At 29.3% G+C, this 17889-nt stretch overlaps 2 protein-coding genes across 2 annotated transcripts; both read left to right on the forward strand.

Annotated features, from left to right (window-relative positions):
- The first annotated feature begins 1958 nt into the window (after positions 1 to 1958).
- Positions 1959 to 4676, forward strand: LOC112687159 (caspase-1-like). Its single transcript, XM_025559735.1, has 5 exons — positions 1959 to 2199; positions 2265 to 2329; positions 3033 to 3289; positions 3452 to 3748; positions 4441 to 4676. Exons 2-5 carry the CDS (start codon positions 2301 to 2303, stop codon positions 4674 to 4676), a joined length of 819 nt encoding a protein of 272 aa, XP_025415520.1. The 5' UTR covers positions 1959 to 2199; positions 2265 to 2300.
- Positions 4677 to 6088: 1412 nt separating this feature from the next.
- LOC112687172 lies at positions 6089 to 7274 on the forward strand. Its single transcript, XM_025559746.1, has 3 exons — positions 6089 to 6569; positions 6689 to 7138; positions 7195 to 7274. The coding sequence occupies exons 1-3, from the start codon at positions 6554 to 6556 to the stop codon at positions 7200 to 7202; spliced, it is 474 nt and encodes a 157-aa protein (XP_025415531.1). The 5' UTR covers positions 6089 to 6553; the 3' UTR covers positions 7203 to 7274.
- The last annotated feature ends 10615 nt before the right edge of the window (positions 7275 to 17889 follow it).

The raw sequence follows: 17889 nt of genomic DNA on the forward strand, positions 1-17889 counted from the left end.
CATTGGTATTCACTTGTATATAAATAATAAGCCATATATTACTCAACATAAATACATAAAAATAAAATAATAGTTCAAAATTAACATATTACATACAGATACATTTTTTTACTCCCAACACATCAAATATTGACCAATTGATATTTGTCATGTTGCAATTGATGAACCACCTAATAAACGCTCTCTGATTTTATTCAAAATTGTGAACACACAAATAAAGACATGGAAATGAAAATTTCCCAATCGTTAGAGATCTATTCTTTACATCATATTTAATTTATTAGAGGTTGCATTTCCTTCGCTATATTTTCCCCCGCCAGTTTGAATAGTTCCGAATTTATGTTATCTTCTGGGGCTTTTTGATTTTTTAGTTTTTTAATTAAATTTTCGATTTCTTCCAAGACTAGTTTGACCGTTTAAAATATCACCTCTTTGTATCTAGTCCCGGTGTCTTTATTTGTCTCACTTACATTTCGTAGGGTAGCAGAGTATTTCTTAAAATGTACTATTTCTTCCGGTTCTAATAGTAGATGATTCTGGTCGTTTTTTAGAAAGAGTGTTGGTTGTTTGAAACCTTGTTTAAGGTACTTACGAGTACAGTGCTTGAAACATTTTCTTGGGTTCTTTCAATCTTCCTCAAGTTTTTCTAATGTGTTCTTTTCAGCTTGTCTTTTTTCTCTTCTAAATGTCTTATTTACTACTTCTTTATAATATTTAAATTTTGCTTGATTTTCTTTCGATGGATTATGCATCTTAATTACGTTTTTTACCGCTTCCATAAATCCATTATTGAACCAATCATTCTTGTTATTGGGTGTGGGTTCTCATTTAAGATTTGCGGCAGTGTTTATAACGTTTTTTGATATTTTTCCATTAGGATTCGTAATTATCTTCTTCATATCTACTCTTTCATTTACATTTCGGAGTTCTTCAGCTATTCTTGTTCTATATTGTCTGATTTCTACTGGATCTTCATGCCTATCTAAGTCTATTAGGTATGTTTGTTTTATTCTTCTAACTTACCGATAGTTTTTCGGTTTGAGTTACTTCTACCAAGTAATGGATCGTACCACCATCTGCCCCTCGATAACTCCGAACGTACTTAAATCATGAGCAATGTAATTTATCAATACTACGTAGTCGATTTGGTTTTCTATTTTCACATCTGGGGACACTCATGTCTGTTTGTAGATATCCTTTCTTTGAAAATAGGTACTGCTGATGATATCACGGGACATCACAAAGTTCATAAAGCGTGTTCCATTATAATTCGATACATTGTGAAGGCTTTCCTAGCCAATTGTGGATTAAATATATTTTCCCGTCCTATCTTAGCGTTTACGTCTTCCATTAAATTGGATATTAGCTAAAATAATGTCAAAACATTTTTTTTGCTAATATTATCCCATTCCCCTTTTATACAAATTACATGTGAATGATCTAATAACAAAGAAAATTGTTTTAAACTTTTTAAATTGTTATAATATAAATCTTTATTGCGTAAAAATTACATGTTCTCTTCCGAATCGTTAAATCTTTAGAAATATTTTTCGCCTAGCTTGTTCAACAATATCTAAAAATTAATAAAACCGGTAAAGAAAGTACTGTAACTATTGCTTTATATTTTATAGAACTGAACAATTTTAGAATATAATAGCCTGGATACCGGTATCAGATTTTAAATCGCAATACCTCGTGTTCCACGGTTCGCCGTTAAACCGGTTGTTTGTGCTCCATTACGTTTCCGCGCACCGCCATTGGGTGATTGGTTCGGTTGATAACAGGAAGCCAATGACGGTTTGTGAAAAAGTACACGTGGCACATTTCATGCATTCGGGCGACGGTAACTGTGATTCCGTACGCCGCTTCCCACCATCGATGACAAATCGAAAAATAGTCGACGGTGTACACAGCAAGCGCGACCAATCGCAACGTTTCTAGCTATCGCCAAAAGGATCAAACGTGTTCCGGCCGGTCGTTACGTACGCGCGAGTATGATTGCACACGTGTACACGACGGCAACAAGTTCAATTTCATTAAAAATTACGACGTCAACGGGTAAACTCCTTCAACAGTTCGTTGTCCCCCGACACGATCGTCTGCATCGATATCTTTAATGTGTCCGATTCAACCACGTCAGTAGAACAGAAGTGTTAATAATTTCTTAACGTCCTAAGCGCGTAATTGACAAACAACTAGGTAGTTAACTCTATCATAGGGATTAGACCAATGGTAAATATTAGCGTAATTGGTTTTTTTTTCAGTTTGCACAATAATAATTTGTTCGTTCTTGTTTCACTATGGAAAACAAAGGAAACACCGATATCCAGTGAGTAAACCCATCGAGTTTCTTTAATATAAAATATATACTTGTAATGATTATATACTGTAAGTTATTGGTTTTTTGAGTTGACTGTACCTAATCCTGTTTTAATTGATGAAAATATTACCTATTAATTTAATTATTATATGTTATTATATGGAATTAATTAAGTTATGCTTGTGATTGTATAAAACTATTTTGATAACAAAACTAATATGCTAAATTTAACTAAATATAGTGAACAAAATACAAAAAAAAAAGAGTTAAACAATATTAATAATACTTTTATGTTGAAGCACAGAAATTAAACATCTTACTGGCTTATTTTTAAATAACTTTATAATAATAGTATTGTTTTTATAATTATTATCATCATAAATTAAATTAAAATTATTCAAGAATATTTCTTCTTCCTCGCCTTTTACATAACTATTTGGGGGTCGGCCACCATTGTCCTAAACTTCAAGAATATTTATAAGTAAAAATTCAATTATTTTATTGTTTGATGATTTAACATTAAAATAAAAATTACATTTTTATTACTAGCTGTATATATATATATATATATATAATTTATAATTTAATAATAATATACATATTATAATAATAATACCTACATACTATAATTATAACATAAAAATCTATTTAAATATAAGGTATTTTTTTGCTTCTCTTTTAAAAGTTTTAATATTTATTGATAATGTTACAGATTTTTAAGTATACTTCATCAAGAAAGTATCTTAAAGTCAATTGATAAAGATGCTTGGTATTATAATATGAATCATAAGAATCGTGGAAAAGCTATAATCTTTAATCATGAAAAATTTGAAATAGGAAATTTTCAATCTAGAGCTGGTAGTAGATTGGATTGTTTTAATTTAGAATCATCCTTGCAGAAACTTGGCTTTGATGTTACTCCTTATGTGGATTTAACATTGGACCAATTAGATAAAACTCTTGATTACTGTATGTTTACTTGTATTAGTTGCTTATTTTGATATTTTTAAAAAAAGAAATGTAAATTATTAATACATAATAATAAAATAATTATTATTTTATATTTAATACATATTGTTATTTTTAATGATAAGTAATAACACATTAAGAATTTTTTTATTTTATTATTAGGGGCTAAAGAAGACCACTCTCAATATGATTGTTTGTTGATGGTAATATTGTCTCATGGTGATAAAGGTATTATTTATGCTAAAGATGGAGTTTATAAACCAGAAGATAAACTTTGGGAACGATTCACTGATGATAAGTGTCCAACATTAGTTGGTAAACCAAAGTTATTTTTTATTCAGGCTTGCCAAGGGGACCGATTTGATAGAGGAGTAACTTTAAGAACTCAGGTAGACGGCAGTTCTTCATTCATGATACCAATGAATGTTGATTTTCTTGTTGTTTTTGGTTCAGTTCCTGGTAATTTCTTACATAATTATATACCTTGTTATTTAATATTATTATATTATTGTTATATATATATTTAACTTTTAAAAGCATACATTTTGAAAATTTAAAACATTAATAGAAAACTAATAATTATTGAATATAATGTTTGATTAGAATTTTTTGTTCAAAATTGGGTATTTTTAAGTTATGGTAAACCATAAATTCACGATTCCTTTTAGGATTATGTTTTTGGCTTAATAAAATCAAATTGCCTATTATGTCTTATCACTTATTATATGTTGAATTCAATCATTTTTAAATTTTATCGAAAATTAGAAGATTGATTTTTTTTTTTTTATGAAATTAATAATTATTTAAATATTCATATTACTAACTAGATTTTCAAATAAAATTAATATAAATATATCAAAAATAGCAATTAAGCATAATTCTTAACATTTTTCTTTTAGAATAAAATGTATGTCCATACATACAATACAAATATGAAATAGGTTCAAAATGTAAAAAATAATAAGCCAATTTCGTGTGATACATACATAATCTAAAATGAGAAAAATGATTTATTATTATTTTATAAAATTTTACCGTTTTTAAATAACCTAAACGATCATAAATACATGTAAATAAATTCTTCTTTTTTAGATACTAAGTTAATGCTAATGTCACATGTCTTACATTAATTTTGTTTGTTTTTATTTTAGGTTTTTATTCATGGCGTAATGTTCTTAAAGGATCTTGGCTTATACAAGCTCTTTGTAATGCTTTTGATAAATATGGCTTTACACTAGATCTATTAACTTTATTAACTTATGTAAATCGTCAGGTGGCTATTGAATTTGAATCTAGTGTTCCTAATGATGTTTCTAAAAACAAAATGAAAGAAACTATTTTTATTATTTCTAAGTTGACTAAATTGGTGAAATTTGAAAAAAAATAATAATTTAATAAGTTAAATTATATTACATAATTTTTTTTAAATATAATTTTTGACATTTTATAGACTATAGACTTTCTTGTTTTTTCATATTATACTTTAAAGTTTCATATTATTTTATATACCTGTGGGCTGTGTATTTAATGTTTAAAACAATATAATATATATTCAAATTACTACTATTTTTATTAAGTGCATTGTACCACAGATTAAATATACATAACTATATTTAATCTATGATTATATTAATTAATCATCAAATTTGATTCATTTAATATTTAGACCAATATAAATATATTACAGTTATAATTTGGAACTAAAAAAAATCTATAATTATTCGTTTAAAAAGTACTATACAACTTACTCATACCAGAGTCTTTTAATTGAATAATTTTAAAATAAAATCTACAGACATATCATTATTAGAACACTTCAAGAAATGTTAATTTTTTTAAATTTTTTTAAGTATGAATAGTTTATTTTTGTGCATTTAGTGTCTTAGAATTACATTATAACTTATAATTATTAATTAATTATTATTATTTATTTTAATAGTTTAGTATTATTTAATTTATTAATAGTATCAAGATATGTTAAAAAAAAACCAACAAAAAAATCGTAGTTACTACGAATTTATCTACTTTTTATCACCGATAATTAAGGAATGGGTTTATAAGTAATAAAAATACAAAAATATGTACATTAATATAGAAGTCATTTATAATATATGTGCTAAAAATATCCAAACACCTAAAAATTTCAGTTTCACTACAAGTAAGTACAATAAATTAATTAAAAAAATACTTAAAAATATAATTTGAAAAAATATCAAATTATGTATCTCATTGAAAAATTACAATTTTTTTTAAAAATTATAGAATGCTAAATGTCGCCTAATAGGTTGAAACATTTTTAAAACAACTAAAACGATCATTCTTCAACAAACAATGTAATTGGAACATATTCTGTATGCTTTGTAATATCTGTAATATCTGAAGGTGATAACTCCAAAATTTTAGAAGGGTGTCTGCCAATCATTATATCATTGATTGTCTAAAAATCAATATAGCTTGGATTTTTTTCAATAATGGTATGAGTTTTTTTTTTACAACGCATCCTACCTGCCCACTTACGAGTTTTAATTTTCTTACCACTGATTCGAAAATTTGCATACTATCATTTATAGACACATTTTTTGTTTCTAATGTTGCAATCGCATGCGCTATTAAACTAAAATTCACTGAGATGACAAGTAATTAATTTTTTAATGTTTCATTTTGACTTTTCCGACGTATACCTACAGAAGTCAGAACAGGTCCAAAGCGTATTCCGAAAATTTGTTTTAAAACAATAGATAAAAACAATTGCAATCGATCGATAGCCGGAGGATAACATTTGTGGCACAGTCGCGCACGATAAATCAACGTAATACCAAGTTGTGGTTTTCAATAGACTTTCGACGTTTCGAGGTTTACATTATTTCACTCTGTCATTGCGTCCCACGTGTTTGGTTATTAAAATTAATTGGCTTGAAAACCGTCGTCCCGCGAAACAACGATAGTGACGAGTAAACATTGAAAATCCCTATGAATACCGTCGAAAGTTTTTTGAACGTCTTATTCGACATACCGCGTTGACGTTGAACGTTTGTTTACTTAATAATTTTCATATTGTTTCGCATCCGAACGTAAAAAAATGGACACGTTTTCTCTCGAATACTTATCCCTAGACAGATATTCAAACTGGAAGAGCCGACGGACTGCCGTCAACACGTTTTTCGAGTGAGATTCGGAAGAAACGTGCTGACGGCCGAAGCGGCGACTAAGGATCGGTGGTTCAGAAAGTGCGCCACGTGCAAGTGCAGATGCGTGTACTCGCGCATGGTGCGGTGCTTCGGTACGTTCAGACACGTGTTCATCAATACACATTTGTAGTTAGCTCGTCGCGCGTTGGTAGTTAACTTAACTACCACGCCCTGAATGCATTGTAACTGATTTCCCGTGTTCTCGATACAGAATGTCAATGGTACGTGTACAAGGGTTGTGCGATTCGGACGGCGGCACGCGGAAAGGACCGGCTGCTCTCGACCAACCGCGATCCTGCCATTCGTTCCGTCCAGGCTTTTACTGAAAACACGGAACCGGCCACGGTTGTCAACACAGCGGTCACGCGGAGTTCGGCTACCGACGTTGACGATAGAGATTTGGCCACGGCCATTCCTGCTGACGACGGGGTAGTCGACGCGGCGGCCGCGCAGTGTTCGGTAGTCGAAGTGGACGCGACCACGGACGTGAACGATGAAAATTTGGTCATCGTGATTCTTTCCGTCGACGAAGCGGTACCTGTCATACCGATCGCTATAGTCGACGACGACATCTTCTGGACGCAGGCCTCGGTAACGACCGACTACGACGACGTTAAGCAACCCGAAGTCACCGCCGTCGCCCCGTCCGAAATTGAAATAGGTACGTTGGACGTTCATCTCAACAACGTATGGATATAAATCATTGATTAATTTTAGATCCGTAGATCCAACCAATTGTTTTCTCTGATACTTTATTTCGGACTGAAATATAACACGTCACGTGACGGTTAACCACTAATATTTTCGTATTCGTTACGACCGTCGCTTGTGGTAAAAAAATACTTAAAAGTACAGCTGATCTATTTTTTCCAGGTTTCGGAAGAGACCGATGAGCAATGGACGCGCGATTCGCTGAATTCACGGAGATTGACCAGATATTTGTAGCCAACAGAGGTACGCTAATCGGTCATGTATTATATCTAGTATAGTTTATGAACGTCCGGAATGCGTTTGGATTAGTAAATAAAAACTTTTTACGCATGAAAGTGAAATGTATACGTGCCGTGTATAAACATTGGATTCAAAGCTGTTTTATAAGAATACATTTTGTTCATTTTTTAAAGTTAATTAGCAATTGGCTACCTCTTGAATGTGTAAATTTTAGGAATTCGTATATCGACCATTATATTTGCTAATGAAATGCCAGTCCCAAGATGCTATTTCGTATCTATTGTTAAGTTTGTTTATTGTACTAACAAATAAAATAGATAATATTAGTAGCGGAAACACTTTGTGTGAAACGCACAAACAACGAATTATCCTTGATAGCTTAAATGATTCATTTGACAACTAAACACTGATTAAAAAGTTATTAGATTCGGAGAGAGATGAAGAAATTGAACTTGCACCAGAAGATGAAAAAAGTTCAAATTATGCACTGGGAAATTTAAACAATCCATTTCAAAAATAGGCTGGAGAAGTTTATGATAAAAACGAATCATTTTTAGAAATAGGAAATAATATGAATCCATTTAATTTATTTAAAATAGTTCCATGTATAATAAAATATATGAACTTAGTGCCTCATTGGTCGGATATAATGATACCGATTTTCGGTTGTGGAAATTAAGCTGACATTTCTGCAATTATTAAACCAAATTTAAACAAATTGAAAAATGTAACATTTAAAAGTATTTTGTTGTCTATAGATATCGAGTTATTCTCAGAAAATCACATGTCTTCATTTCGTCATTTGTCATTATTAAAATCAAACCATATTATTGTAGAAGATCTATTAACAAATAATAAGAACGAAAATTAAAAAAATCATGTAGATAATGTGCAGATTATTCATGTACAGAAGGATGAAAATATTTCACCATTATTAAATTATATAAGTTATTTCGATAAGGACGATACAGCAAAACATCCGTCTAGTTATTCCACTGCGGACCGCAGTACAATACAAAATATCAAAACAAAATGTGCAGGAGGAAAATTTTTAATCGATAATTCTAAAAAAAATACTCCCTGTGATAATTCGGGTCTTTATGTTCAGTTACAATATCAGAAAAAAGTGAAACAAATGTTTCATGTTCTCGTGATATAGAGACTATGGCAGAAGAAACGGTTTTGACTGAAAATTGGAATAAGCCAACCAATAAGATGAGAATCCGGTCTAACCCAAACCTAAACGTTCATCAAAAAAAATTACAAAATATGAAAAAAAATAAGACTTTACCAATTTTAAAAAATGGTTCTCTACGTTCTCCTTCTGGAGAATTAAAAAGTTGTATGGTTAGGAACTTTGGACAAGTTATTCTGTGTAACACGTGTGTATTCGACTCTGTTTCATCAATATTAATGGTAGTATATTGCGATAGCGTTAATTACAACACTGCGATTGGTGGTAAAGAATTTTCTTAAAGTTCATTACTGGAATAGTTAAAAAAGGAATTTCGGCCAAAGCGTATTCGATCCGAGCAGAAATTCTGGTAACTATAATACATGCCTAATATTGGTACTAATTATAAATATAGGTATAAAGTACCTTTTTATCTGAAGAGAATCCGATCCAAGCAATTAAAAATATAAGTAATATTACATTTTCCAAAAAATAATTTACAAAAAATTTAAATTAAACTCTTTTTCAAAATTATTGTGATAACGTGTATTACTATAATTTCTATAATCAGAAGAATAATGTATGAGAAATATGATTTTATAACATGTACATAATATACAGTTAGTGTTAATAAATATGATTATAATACGTGTAATTGTTAGATGAAAAAAGTTATAATTTTTGATGTAATATTGTTTAGTATCAATTCTATTGTGATTTCGAAAATCACGTTGTAGAAAAATAATTTATGATATTATACATCAACTAATTAAACTTATATTTTTGTTAACAGATGAAGTATTTACAACCTAATATAGAGTATGTAGATTATGATACGAAATTGACATCATGCGAGACTACGGTGGGAAATGTTATTAAAGCATTATTAAAACAATTACCGACAATAACGGATAATATCAAATGCTCAATTCCCACGTGTACGAAGAATAATCCTTTGTTTTCGTCGTACATAAAAATACTTGTAATGAATGGAAATTTAAATTTGTTGGAAGAAGATATTAAAGCAAGATTAATGATCGAAACTTCAAAGTGTCAAAACACAAATCGAAAAGGAGTCAATTGCAAAGGAATAAAAACAATTGAACCAAGAATTTCAGCGATACATTTATTTATTGAGCTACTCAATTGGAAAGGTATTTTACAATCACTGAAGCATTTTTATATCATATAGTTATTTATAAAAACACTATTGATTATGATTTCAGAAAATGTAACAGACCAAAGTGTCGATTCTGAAGTGACCCAACAAGTTGTAATAAGTTTGGAATATGTTCCTTCGATGGTAAAAGTGAATAATGTCGATTACCATCTAAGAGGAATATGTTCTCACGCGCATGAACTAACGGAGAAATAAACGATGTAGGTCATTACCGAGCTTACTGCAAAAGAAATGGTGAAAATCACTGGGAACTTTACGACGACTAACGGACTAAGTCCGTCTTAGTAAATTCCATAACTAAAGTTCCATGTGAATTATTAATATATTCAGTATAAATAAACTGAATAATTTATAAAATATTTTGATGTTCATAAATAAATAATTTATAACTCAAATGTATTCTCTTTTCAAGATACTAAATGATAGGTATAACTGTTCATTTTAATTTTTTTTATTTTATTTTACATAAAAAGTATATACAATTATCATTTTTATTTAATGGACAAATGTATTATTTTTTTCTAAAAACTACAAATATAATTCAATTTTAAACTGTCAAAGTTTATTTAGAAATTGTCATAGCCACGAAAATATTGTAATTGTTATGGGCTATCACATATTCCTAGAAACATGTATAAATAGAATTGTGCGTAACACAAAATCACAGGTATTACACACCTATATTTGATATAAACCTATATTTGATATATTTGATATAAACCAGTAATATATATTAAAATATGTAATCTATGTTCCTAGAAACACCTACATTTAATTAATTGGACATAAACCAGTGATATACATTAAAATATGTAATCTACAGATTAATGAAGTAGGTCAAATGAACAGTGGCCTATTGCTAAATAAGGAATAAATGCCGAAACAACAAGCCCTATGACGTCAATCGAGCCATATAAAAGAGGGACCAAAATGACCACAATGCAGATGAGTTCTAGTCACGGAACAACAAGCAACTTCACGTCACTCTGTATCAGAATTTTTGTTAACACTTTGAGTTATAAAATAAATGTATTAAACGTATTAAAGTTTCATGTTTATTTAAATTAAATACATCTTCGACTTGCAACACTTGAAATCGAACCGGTGGCACGTAACATAATAAACAATTCCAATACTTAATTGACAATATTGACCGCATGGTTTTAAATGGTTATAATATTTTTTAATTATATTTTTTAAACATTTATTAAGTCCGGCAATATTTTTGAATTATTTTATGATATTAAAATTATTAAAAAAAAAAAAAATTTGAAAAGAATTTATAATCGATATACCTACTTAATTATATTATGTTGTTATTGTGTTCTGATAATATAAATAACATACATTTTAAATTGACTTCAAAATCATAAAATTATAAATTATTTAATATTTTCTTAATACTGTAATTGTGTAACGCACAATTTATAAAAAAACGATGTAAGAAACCACTACTTACTTTATCAATACATTGGTAACAAATCTTAAACGTAAACTACTTATATTTTAAAATATTAAATAAAAACAATGGTGTAATTATCAGGGAATGGATTTATATGTAATAAAAACACAAAAATATGTAGGTATATAAATATGAAATATAATTTATAAAATATGTGCTGTAAACATCAAAATATGTTGAGAAAAACATTTCAAATACTTAAAAATATAATCTGAAAAAAATATCAAACAATGTAATCATTGAATAATTATAATTTTTTTTACACTAATTTTGATTGGTCTGCATGTGTAAATATATTATATCCAACAATGTCTATATTCATCTTTTGATGTTTACCACCATTAGTTGGGAAACAAAATTTTGTCGGTAACAATATTTGGACACAAAATTACGAAAAACATTTACGAAACTAAATGCAACAAATGCATGCAAAAATATTTCCTTAGTGTGAACACAGCTTAAGTATCTCAACATAAAACCGCAATTAAACAAAATTTTTTTTTCAGTTACGTACAGAGGCTAAAATTTATACTTTTTCGAACTTCACACATAAGGATTTTGCCATATTCCCCTTTCAAACGTTAACAGTAACACAGTTAAAATAATTGGTATTTTAGATTTTTCTGATGATAAATCTTGGAATTTTAAAACCAAGTAAAATAATTTAATAAAAAAATGTAAAATTAAAAAGAAATACCATAATATAGAGCAGGGGTGAGCAATTGGCGGCCCGCGAACCTTTTTTATCTGGCCCATGGTATATTTTAATATTAAATCATACAATTTTAAAGTTTATCTTCTATACTCTAACTTATCGATAAAATAATTATCTGATTATCGATAAAATAGTTATCTGGTATTAAACATCATTATATATTTATGTCATATGTATGTATACGTATAGCTTTCAACCATAGCTGTTTGTACCGAACTAACTATAACAGTTTTTTCATATTGTGTTGAATTTATTATTTCTGTGTATATAAATGCTAATTAAAATTCATATTTTGAATGCCCTTTTTTTTATTTTCTATGCTCTGGCTCGCTAGATTTTAATTTTCTAAAAATTAGTCCCTTAACTTTGAGTTGCCCATCCCTGATATAGAGAATAGAACCATTACAATTTTGAAGTTTGTACTACACACTTAAAATTTCGTACTACACAAAGTGTGTCTGCACTCAATTTTAGTCCCTGGTTACGTTTATCAATATCGACAACTACATTATCATGAAAAGTTATTGTGCTGAAAAATGTATAATATCATCTGGTTATAATCGCATTGACGATTAATATTATTATAAATGTCCTGTATACGTATGCCACTATAGATTCTTAAAAGTTACTATAATATTAATTCATTTGATTTTTTCATACAACATAGATATAAATGTTGTTTTCTTATAAGTTTATTTAGTTAATCTTCTTAACCAATTACTTGTGTCACTTTCTTATCTTTATCTCATCTTTCATATTATTTTAGAATATTGTATTGACAAATGCATTTTTTCTTCTCTAGATTTTACAATTCATGCGAAAAATAGAATTTAAAATTATATAATAAGGTTATAAATGTATAATCTTTGCCTATTACTTTATAATTAATTTCTAATTTCCATTATATTTCCTGCCATCGATCTTTATCTATAGTTTATTAATATTTTAATTTTTAAATCAGAGAGGAGAGTAAAATTTGAAATATAAGAAAAAACCTTGGCGATGGAGCGTAGGATTTTGTTTTGAACGGTTTGAATTTTGTTGAAATTGCCCCAGGGTAAGAAACCATATGTCCACATTGGCTTAATTAGAGATTTATAAATGAGCGATTTTGTATTTAATTTATTACGTTTATTAGATAAAATGTTAAGACCGGAGACGCGCATTTTAGACAAGTTTAATTTCCTTTACATGTATCTAACACATTGAATATATCATTATTTATTTAGAGATATTCTACAATAATAATGCAATTACTCAAACGAAATCATCATGTAAAAGAAAAGAAAAATTAAAATTAAATTAACTGCGAGAAACATAAAACTGAAATAAGTAATTATTTAGAAACCTTTTAGACATCAACGAAATTGCATTAATATGTTTGAGAAGTAGAAGAATAGGTGTATTAGTAATCCCATAGGAATTATATTAAAATATCATACTTTATAAAGGAATTCCGGGAAGGGATACTACCGAGTCAGTGAAAACTGTACGATAGGCAACCGAACGTTCACCATACCCAAAACACTAACATTAGAACGTGTTTTTGGTGTTTTAAACTTGGGGTTGCCTATGGTGTACAAGTTTTGATGACTTGGTGTTTCTGTCCCGTATTATGTACATGATTATGTAAAACGATGGATCTTGCTGTATACAAAGTTATCACTTTGGCCCCTTCTTTCCGTGTAGATAATTTAACGGTAAAAATTATTTTTCAGACTTAAAAAGATCATAATTATATCATCTTCGATCGCGCAGTGAATATCATAAACGGTATTTAATTTTATTTAATTATTTCTTATAGTACCGAGAAAGCATGGAAAGTAAATCGATAAGAACGATCTCGATCTTTGCCAAGACTTAAAAACAACTTAATCATTAATTATTAATGTTGGTTCTTGTGCGTAATAATAATAAAAAAAAAACCATTCGTATTAAGTAGACGTTGAAGGAAATTAATGTTTTACGGATCCGAGTTGTACAGTGTTCACACCCATACGCACCATCGGCATTATTTATTTACCTCGATTGCGGCTCTTAAGCGATATGTTTAAAAAAAATATTATATCAGCCACGCAGCGGCTAAAACATTTATAATGTTTTGCACTGCAAATCTCATATCAAGCCGTACATTGCGGTACCTACTAATCGTTTTATTTCGCTCAATCGTTGTGCGGATTAAAAAAACAAATACTTACCGCAAAAAACTACCACAAACTATCGAGTTTCGCTGTGTACATATAATGTGTCGTGTACTACGTACAACTTTAGACCGTGTGCACGTACTTTCGCAATACTTTGTTGCTTTTTTTTGTTTTTTCTAATTTTTGTTGTCTGTATCACATAACATAATATTTGTACATACATATTGAGGTTTGACAAGATTTCACTTCAAAGCTACGTATGATAACAGTATTACGCAGCGTAATACTGCAAGATTTGAGGAGAGGGTAGGATGACGAGATACAAGAGGGATGATGCTATAAAGGGGGTAGGGGGTGAATGCCATACAAACCGTAATATTATTATTATTCCACAGATACACTTGCGCAACAGACGTGAATAAAAGTGACGTTTTTCCTGAACGGCGAATAATAAATTATTCCGAGGAGTAACAATCGATGCCTAACAACGGTGGACCGTCATGTACTAGATGTGGAGGGAAGGATTTCGATTCGGTAGTTTGGTGCTCGGGAAACATAATATGGTACACACATAATATGAGTAGATAAAGTGAATGACGAGAAATGCGTATTGCATCGGCGATCCTGTTTAACGACAAATAAAAATCGATGACAGGGGAGGGACAGTGAAGAAAGACTTTTGCAAGTATTGCGCGAAATAAATAAATAAATCCAACATTCTCATAAATGCATTAAATTTATCACTAGCGTAAATTATGTTTGTGTTTAAGCCTTACAGACTCATATTTAGAATATTCGAACGGTCAAACATGTCAGCTATTGACGCTAGTCTTGACAGCCTTTCGTCATCGTAAAACAATTTAGACCGTTTTTCATTATCGTCAGAAGTAATAATGTTTTTTTTTTACATAAAACGAGATTTCCTCCACGTACCATCTATGAACTTCACGTGTATTATTAGTGGTAGGCGTACCACAGGTTGAGAAGCATTGTATTACGGTAATCGTCGGGGCATGAGAAACACTAATTGGGCGCTAAAGCGTTATTAAAGAATACATGGCACTGGGTTACTCAACAGGTTTCTTGTTCAAACGATTATTTTATTGTAGTTTTTTCCACGTCTTGTTCGCGTGCGAAAACAATCACAGCGGAGTTAATAAAAAGTAAACTGTACCCTTGAACTGGAATAACCAATACGGGCAAATATGAGAATTTGAATTATTATATTTTCAGTCACATTTCACTTAAATGTTATGTAACAGCGACGTATTTACGGGGGGGGGGGGGATATGAGGGATAGATCCCTCTCTTGATCTTTTTTTTTATGGTTAGTTAAGTCGTCTCATTTTCTGTATTTCTCAATATGATATTACTTGTAAATATGTCTGTTTTCTTAAAAATAAATGTACTCACAAGTCACAACTGTTCTACAATTATTTTCATTCAAGTGGAATGTGCAAGTAAACATGGAAGTGATTTTGAGATGTAAAAAAATTAAAAACCATTACTCAAATATGTTGATCAAATAAAAATGTCTGTAAATAAGTATAATATATTTGTTAAGTTCTAATCAATATATATATATATATATATATTGATATAATAAATCGAGTACTTAGAAGTAAGGAAGTAGAAAAAAAATAATACAACTCTATTTAATTGTATCATATTTATGCCAGGGATGCATACATAAATTGATTAATATATCATAGTAAAATGTATGAATTGGAACAAAAGTTTTTCGACGTCCTATCTCAATGGCCAAAAATCAAAACCAAAATTGATTTACTTGAGAAACAACTATAGGTCAATTATTTGATTACTTACATCGCGTTTATTATTTTCAGTACAATTTTTATCCTACATATGTTATAGTAATACATTTAAATAATTAAAGCAATAACAATCCAAATTTAATTTAAAAAAAAAAAAAAAAAGGTTATAATAATAATAATAATAAGATCGCTAAACAATAAAATCGTTGTGTGTATATTTTTTTTTATTGAGCGGAGGCACATGCGGGCGATGATGTAAACCCCGTAGGTATTGCATGTCGTAGCTAATCGCAAACGTTCAGCTTATTATTATTATTATTATTGCACTTTTGATGTACTTCCGTCGATCGTTTAGACTACGGGGAAATGTCATTCAGTCACACGCGTTTAACAGCTGTTCCAGTTACTTTACATACACATAGGAACCGTCTACCGTAATACTTAATTCATTTTATACGTTTTTTTTTTTATTTCTCTCGTCTCTAAGTATAACAGACGTTTCATTATCGTTTCTATCCGCTATTGCCGAATAATTGCGTTAATGTTACGATAAATTATTTCGTTACGAATACCGTGTTGCACCCATTGTACTCGTATGTTATACCGATCATTTTGTGTTATTAGGTACTTATCTACAGTGTTATACGAATCAAATAATAATTTTTACAGCCGATAAACTTTGATGGAAGTTTTGCATACATTTATTACATCGTGTTCCAAAAAATTGTGTTTATTTTAGTGGTAAAGTATAATTCTGAGGTCGTCTATAACTTTGTTCACATTTTCCTTTCTCATACCTTATTAGTTTTAATTATTACGGCTTACGGCTTACTACTTATTACGGCTATGACACTCAACTAATTGTTATTGACTTTTTAAAGAAAAACATTCTGCTTCAGGGTTATTGAAATTGTTGCACACTTCTTGCGTCCGAACTGTTGGTTACTTGGTAATTATTACCTGAGGTAAGTTGTGTCCAAGCGGTTAGGTATTTATTGATGTGCTACTTACGATACGATAATTTTATATAAACGGTTATTAAAATTTTTTTGCAATTTTTTACAAATTAATACGAAAATAAAAAACAGGTATACTACTATATAATTGTCATATAATCTAAAAATTTTGCTATAAATTAATATTAGGTAAGAATGTATGTTATACATTAGTTATAAATAACGTACTATTCATTTCTTTGTTGTTAAATTTGGAGAAAAATTGAGTTCAATAAATTTTATTTTATCTTTTTGGTCACTCCTTTATTTATTTTTTTTTTTTTTTGATTCAGTCGAATTGTTCATAAGAATATACGTATTAACTAATAATTATTTTTAGTACTTTGGAGAACACGAAAATATTAGGTTGTGAGTGATTAAATGAAGAATTTAACTTCGAATGAAATTATTCACATGATTTAGTGATTTGCCGAAAACTAGTGTCACACTCAGCCCATGTTTGACGACAGAAACGCGAATCTTCGGAGATTATTTAGAATATAATCGCAAAATTTTTGATACCTTTTATCAATTGGATAAATTACGATAATTGTGTTTAAATACGATGGAGAACAATTTAATTTACGTTTTAAGTCACGATTAATTTTTATAATTCAAAGTTCTCAATATTGTAATCGAAATCATCGAGGGGGGCTCAAATAATCCGCTAATAAATATATGTAAGTTGCGTCCGAGTATGTGGGATACAAGTTACTTGTCGTAATATTGCAAATTCTTATCAACAATCTTATGGGACGCAAGTAACATACAGCCGTTGAAAATAATGTTGTCAATAAAAAAAAAACAAAATAATTATTTAACATACATTTTTTGTTGTAATGATTTTAATTTATTTAAAAAATAAATATTTTATTTTACTCTAATTATAATTTATTGAAACTATGAGTTTTAATGGTTGAAAAAATCATTTCTTATACATTGTTATTTGTCATAATATCAACTTAACATCGAAGGTTTATAACAATTCATCAAATCTTAAACTTCAGTTCTTATCA

This window comes from Sipha flava, unplaced genomic scaffold (assembly GCF_003268045.1).
Source record: "Sipha flava isolate LNK unplaced genomic scaffold, YSA_version1 333_pilon_pilon, whole genome shotgun sequence".
NCBI classification, from domain to species: domain Eukaryota; kingdom Metazoa; phylum Arthropoda; class Insecta; order Hemiptera; family Aphididae; genus Sipha; species Sipha flava.